Source organism: Coptis chinensis, chromosome 7 (assembly GCF_015680905.1).
Source record: "Coptis chinensis isolate HL-2020 chromosome 7, ASM1568090v1, whole genome shotgun sequence".
NCBI classification, from domain to species: domain Eukaryota; kingdom Viridiplantae; phylum Streptophyta; class Magnoliopsida; order Ranunculales; family Ranunculaceae; genus Coptis; species Coptis chinensis.
In genome coordinates, this window is record NC_141462.1 from 17,787,976 (window position 1) to 17,795,072 (window position 7,097).

General features: G+C 35.3%; 1 protein-coding gene across 1 annotated transcript; it reads right to left on the reverse strand.

Moving 5' to 3' along the window:
* Positions 1 to 1,830: 1,830 nt before the first annotated feature.
* On the reverse strand, positions 1,831 to 6,219 carry LOC147486370 (putative sugar phosphate/phosphate translocator At3g11320). Its single transcript, XM_086571441.1, has 4 exons — positions 5,578 to 6,219; positions 5,341 to 5,444; positions 4,994 to 5,222; positions 1,831 to 2,416 (listed from the first exon to the last, which is right to left on the reverse strand). The coding sequence occupies exons 1-4, from the start codon at positions 6,016 to 6,018 to the stop codon at positions 2,267 to 2,269; spliced, it is 924 nt and encodes a 307-aa protein (XP_086427567.1). The 5' UTR covers positions 6,019 to 6,219; the 3' UTR covers positions 1,831 to 2,266.
* Between the last annotated feature and the right edge of the window lie 878 nt (positions 6,220 to 7,097).

A 7,097-nucleotide genomic window follows, 5' to 3' on the forward strand; every position in this document is an offset into this window, starting at 1 on the left:
ATATCCATTTAAAAGAGTTTTGAGCGCACAAGCGGCAAGCATGTGTTCCGACCTTTTTTTTCCGAGAAGCTTGTTGCTACCTCACAAGAATAAACAAAAGAAAATGGAAGAAACATATGGTTGCATGATGTTCTTCGACAACGGAGTCTCCTTTGTTACTCCTTTTCTTGGTTTCACCATATAGGATCACGCCAATGACTGAGTGTCTGAATATGGAAATCGAAACAACCACAGCAACAGCCCCTATAGAGCCTGGAAAAACAACAGACAATTCAATCTACAAATAAGAAGGAAAGACAACCAAAAGAAAGTGATATCTTCATGCATCTCATGGCATCATTCTTCGAATGTTTGTGAAGGCTTCAGATGAGTGTCACTATTGAAGAGTTTGTAACCTTGTGTAACTTTGAGTATACACCAACGCCATTGGACTTCGTAAAACAAACCTTGCAGAATAGCAGCGGGAAATATATAAAGTCAGTCACTTTGCCTGATTGTCAAGTGAAACAGAACTTACAAAGCAATATCATGCTTATGAACTGGAAAATCTACAAACTTGTTAGGGCACGCCATTAAATGCAAAATAACTCTTTCCAATGGGACAAAAAAATCATTCGGACGTCACTTTAAATAACGTCTCTTTCTAATTCTGAAGTAAGTTTTTAACTCGGACTTATAGTTTAAATTAAAAAGAGATGTTGAGTTTAAAATCCATTTTTTTTTACACTTCTCTCCATTAGGGAGTATAGAGTGTGGATTTACGTAGAGCCTAGGTGGAGGTGTTATATTACACACACACCCCAACCAATATTGGAGATGCCCTTAAAGCTACCTATTAAGAACTCGTCCAACCTGATGAAAAGCAGAGGCGATTTAGAAGAAAAGGACCTTCACGCCCTTTATGTCGTTCTTTACGTTGAAGCTATTATTATTGAGATGAAGGAGCAGATTTCACCAGCACCAACATTTGCATTGCGGTACATGAACTCCTTCACCAAGGCAACCCTATTGTCTAATACTGTCACCATCAGCTTATCGTCCATGGAGCCTGTTGTGGTTGAATACAAGATTGCAGCGGTTTTACTTAGCTCCCAAGAGTTAAGAAGATGATGAAGAAACAAATCCCAAAGTTTGAAAGAAGCCTTATGAGCTCTTCAATCCAACACGCATCCTGCACAAAAAAGACAACACCAAATGCTATCTAGGTTACACCAAAATTACTACTTGTACAGCCGTATTAATAGCTGAGTGCTAACCTCAGCAATTACTATTCCAACTTAGATGGGCGTAAGGTTTTTTTATGTAGGAATAGGTTTTTTCACGTAGGATTTTTTGCAGAGTCAGGATTCATGTAGGAATAAGTTTTGCTGAGTCATGATTAAGTAACTAAACTTCTTCAAAATATCCAAGGATTCAGGTTTCTCAACTTAGGTAAACGTCGTATTTGTAAATTATCGTATATGGGATGTCTGTAATCTAATCTGCAAACTTTAAGGCGCCCGTTAAGCCGTGGTGCTTATCATACTGGACACAAAATCTGGATACATATTGTTGATTTGCCCAAGTTCATAGTTTTAAAGTTTAAGTATGAAACAGACCACTCTTAATACCAAGAATTTGTCATTATCTTGCCCAAGGCAATAATACAGAATTTTTCCCTGAGATTTTTTTTTGGCAACACTTGCAGGTATACTAGGATCACTTAGCATAGAAAAGAACCCTGTGTAACATATTCTGAAAACATGGCCCTGTTCATAAAAACGATGCTTAAGGACTCGAAAATTGAAACCTGAATGTGATTGAACAAAGCATTAAACTGCAAGACATATAGACAGCATAATATCTGAAATTTGATAACAAATTCTACATTATCTCTTTATAAAAGAAAATTACAACTTGCCGAAGTCTGACCAAAAGTATCAAATAATGGTAAACTATCCTATAATCTATTGTGAATTAATCAAGATATAATAAACTTATCAGGCAGGGATCCTATTCTCATCAAAGAATAGTAGAACATTTCTGTCAACCCAAAACAAAGAGGAAAACTAGCCCAATCAAATCTTTATTCTATTCTCTACGTTGGTTGTCGTTGTTAATACAAGAGGAAACCACCCTATTCCTGATTTCCATTTAAAAGAATTTTGAGGGCACAAGCGGCAAGCATGTGTTCCGACCTTTGCTCTGAGAAGCTTGTTGCTGCCTCACAAGAAGAAACAAAAGAAAATAGAAGAAAGATATGCTTGCATGATGTTCTTCAACAGTCTCATTTGTTACTCCTTTTCTTGGCTTCACTGTATAGGATCACGCCAATGACTGTGAGAGTGTAACCTAGCATTCCAGTCACTGAAACTGGATTTCTGAATATTGAAATCGAAACAACCACAGCCACAGCTCCTTTAGCATTGCCAAGAACCTGGAAAAACAACAGACTATTAAATCTACAAATAAGAAGGAAAAGAAGGCCAAAAGAAAGTGATGATCTAATTCTTCTAGGATGAGAATCAACTAATTTCCACAAAAACTCTTTAATTAATCTGCAAACCAGGCATGAATCCCTACAGGATTGCCTATAACCTTCTGTTTTCATTTTTAAAGGATTGATTGGAGAATAAAGGGTGTTTACATATACCCTTGCTGATAGACACCAGCAAAGTTCATTGGCTTTGCAGTGAACATATAACTTCAACCTTGGGATTTTTTTCAAGGCATTGGTGATGAATCAGATAACTGCAATCTTCAACAGATGTAATGACAATTATAGGGAGGCAACATGATTAGAAGCAGGTTTGTCTACAACCCTTCTAGTATGTAACAGCTAAATGAACTTCCATTTGATGCCTTAGAGCTCGAGAGCTAAAAATTCACAAGAGTGTGCGACTGACATGCAAGATAATCAATACGGAACTTACAGAGCAATATCATGCTTATGAAGTTATGAACTAGAAAACTTGCAAAACTTGTTAAAGCTACCTATGTAAGAAGAACTTTTTTAACCTGATGAAAAGCAGAGGTGATTCAGAAGAAAAGGGCCTTTATGCAATTTAAATTTCTCATTCTTTACATTCAAGTCTAGCAATTTTAAGTGCACCAACCAGTTCATAACAACTACGAATATGTTGTTTTTACGAATATGTTGTTTTTAGGCTATTTCTTATTTTAGGGTTATTTTAATTACGAATTTCATGTTTTTATTTTAATTAGAGTTGTTTTTAGGTTAGGTTTCTATTTTCAAAACTGTAGAAAATTTTAAATTGAGTTATAACCCATTGGCCATAGTTAGAGTTGATGATAACAGAAGTTTGAAGTGTTTAGAGAAAAGTTTTCTCTATGAATTCTTTTGTGTGAGTAGGAACAAGGTTGTCAAACCTAAAACTAACAGACTTTAGAATTAGGTTCCAAAGTGAAATCTTAGGACAGGCGTGTCAATCACAATCTCAGACCCTAACCTAATACACATAACAGAATGAAGTGGCACATCATACACAGTCGCTCCCTTCTTGAGTCTTGAATGGAAGCCAACTACTTCTATTTATCTAAGATCCACATCAGATGTCTACAAAGTGAAACTCCCGATATTTTATCTACAATGTTATGTGCTATTCCTCCTTTCAAGTAGATATATAAGCAGAATAGAGTCTGTGTTGCAGACTCTGAGCAGTAGGAACAATCCTGATAGAGACTATGGTCTCTTTCAAAGAGTACTCTTGTGATACAATTCCAATTTTTATATATTTTTGAATAGCAAGAAATTAAATTAATATTTAAGAAATTTTAGTGCGACTATTTCTAAATATATTATTTGAGAAAATTTTATGTTGCCAACTCTGAGCAGTAGGAATATCCTGGTTAGAGACCATGGAGTCTTCCAAAGGGTACTCTTCTGCAATACTTCCAACTTTTCTACATCCTTAAATTGCAACATATCTATCTCTATCATCATAATAAGTCATTGATATGCATATATACCGACGACTTAAGCCACGAAGAAGAAATACAATATCATTACTTTTATCATGATTGAAACTAATGCCAATCCCACAAAAACTCTGTTTGCTGTTTTGCCTGAATTCGACAATTTGTATCCGAGACTCCGATTGAGTCAGACTCTGCATACATGTATCATCTTATTGAAAATCGTTTGATACAAATCGTAATATACCCAATTATGATACAAAAAGAACAAAACCTACTTCTTCTGAAACTATTGAGACTAATGCGGAGTCCCCTATTACTTAATATGTTTTATTAGTTTAGTTCAGTTTATAAACAACAAGCGGGAAGGGGGAGAAGACCAAACTTAATCCCACAACACATTCATGATGATAATTAATGCGAACTAAATAATGATGACAACATCAGTGTCAATAGCTTTGGACAAGAATATACACATATTACCAATATAAAAGATAACATGTTACTATAGCAAATTGTCAAAAACATGAAGGAAACAAATGTCGTGGGAGGCTTAAATGCCCAAGAGAACAGAGGGATCTATACATCCGTAAATGTAGAAGCCGATCAATATCTTCACGTCTAACGTAATCACACACAATTCATCCAGAGCATAATATATAGATTATGAAAATTACCAAAAATGCATAAATATAAATACCAATACATACAAGCATGATATGGATATCCACCCTGTAATCTGTATATGGTATCTTATTTAGATATCTTCAATAAACTTTAGTTACTGGATCCAGGCATCATTTTATTCTCACTTGAATTATATTAAATGTAATGGAACATCTAATACTGCAAGTATTATTTGCTAAGGTATGCAACAGTTGTACACTATATTATATATGTATTTCTGCTTAACCAAGAAAACCATCTAAAACAGAAGGAAATAGGAAGGTATAGTATGTAGCATCAGTTTTAGTATTATATGGCATGACTTGGGGACCTTGATCTACCAAATGCACAAAATTATATAACAAAGAAAAAGACCAAAAGAAGCCTTTTTTTCTTTAAAAATTGGGCGTACCTGTAGAGTCAAAGCACTGGTGTGTTTGGTGACCAAAAAATTTGTCAAATTCACAAAATACGCCAACGAGGAATTGAACAGCAGGTACCAGATGATCTTAAAATCCTCCCTAGCAAGTGCTAGGGTGATCCCAACCACATTTTCTTCCATGAGAAGTGTTGCTGGAAGAAGAAATACCACCGCAATTGGCGCCATGTATAAAAGCAGATTCATGGAATTAAGCTTTTCTCTGTTGAGAAGTAGAATTGTCTCAGTTTTGTTGTAAAAAAACAAACATCCCAACGCAGACAAGAAAAACTAATGTGTCCGATAAAAATATAAATCGGTAGAAATACAAGATTCTTTACCCTTCAGAAGACAACAAAATCCCTTGAAGCACTGACTTAAGCGCCCTTGCAGCAGTAGCACCAACACACATTATAAACCCAAATAGATGGAAACTTGGTTCACCCTGTGTGCAATCACAAATGTTTATCTCTACTACATTGGATGAAACCATATCTAACCAATCAAGATCTAACTCAGTTGACTTTTCACCAAATTGCACCAAATCACAATTAAAAGGGAAAGGGAAACAAGCTTACCCCGCTGGCAATGACAACGCCGGTAACAACAGGAACAAGAGTAATATAAGTCAACCAAGCCTCCCTCTTAACAGTCATAATATAAGCGAAAACAGCCGTAAAAAACGGAGTAGTCGCCCCAACAGCTTGATTAAACGAAACGGGTAAATACCTCAAAGAAACATTACCACTAACAACAGAAGCACAAAAAATAAGACTAAGTGCTGTGATTTTGAAAAACTGAACACGAGATCGAATGGTTTGCATGGGTACCATTTTCAACCAAGCAATTGCAATGTAAGAAAACAAAGCACAAGCTGTCATATGACACATGGTTAGGAAAATTGGATACTTGAAACCATAATTTGATAACAAATACTTGTTTAGTAATAATACTCCTATATTTGATGAATACCATGCTGATACTAGACCCACTGTAAAAAAACGACCTTGGGTCTTCATCTAATGGTTTGGATCTGTGTTTTTTTTTTCTTTGGGTTTTGAGGATGGGGAAGAAGGAGAGAAGGGGAGGAGGTGGAAATAAATAGGGGAGAAAGTGAAGGGGGTAAAACGCGTTGAAATAAAATAAAAAACAGGAGGAGCAGTGTAAATTGTAATAAAAGAAAGAAAAGATGTTATTATTATTAATTAATTATTATTATTATTATTATTATTATTATGTTCTAAAGGGAGTAGAGTACGGGGATTGAAAAGGTGCAGAGAGATGAATTTTGTGAAGAGGGAAACGAGATGTGTGCTGTATTTACTATTCAGTTTTTTTTTTATGTGATCATGTGGTGTCGTAGACTTGTAGTAGTATTGAAGTACCTGAAATTGTTTGGTCAGATTGGAGGGGTGGTACACATGTAGGACTGTAGGAGTCCATGATTCTATGGTGAAAAAGAATTTTTGATGAAACTTGTGACTCGAATGGTTTTTGGTAACCACGTGTAACTCAAATGTGCACCTAACTCTCTACATTGATATTTATGGTGTATATTATATACTTGAGTTTAGTATCATCTGAAAAATAAATAAATTGCGTTTCTTTGTTGAAAGTTCAAACTATTTTAGCTGCTTGCATTGGTGGTTTAGTCCATTTTGAGCTGGGTTGTTGATGACTTTCCATACAAATATATGCTAATTATTTTGGTTGGGGGATTTGGTGATACTCAATCATTTTGTTTTGGTAAATCAGCAAGTATAGGAGGCATGAAGCCAAGTGCAAACTTGCCTAATGTATTGAGTTCAAACTTCAAACCAACAAAGAGTTGACTAACAAATGTTGGAGAGTATTTGACTTGAGTTTATTGGCCGGTTGAAGTCGTCGAAGATATTGCTTAATCGTTTGAGAATCATTTAGGCATCCATTTCAGAATCAATTATAAATGTGTACGAATTAGAATTTTTAAACGAAGCTTGCATAGTTTACGACAATTTAGTACTACACTCTTCAGTTGCATTTTAATTGCAATATGGAAAAGCCTCCATGTTTTATTGAATGCACCTAATTATGTACTTCCAGTAATTGACATGTTTTT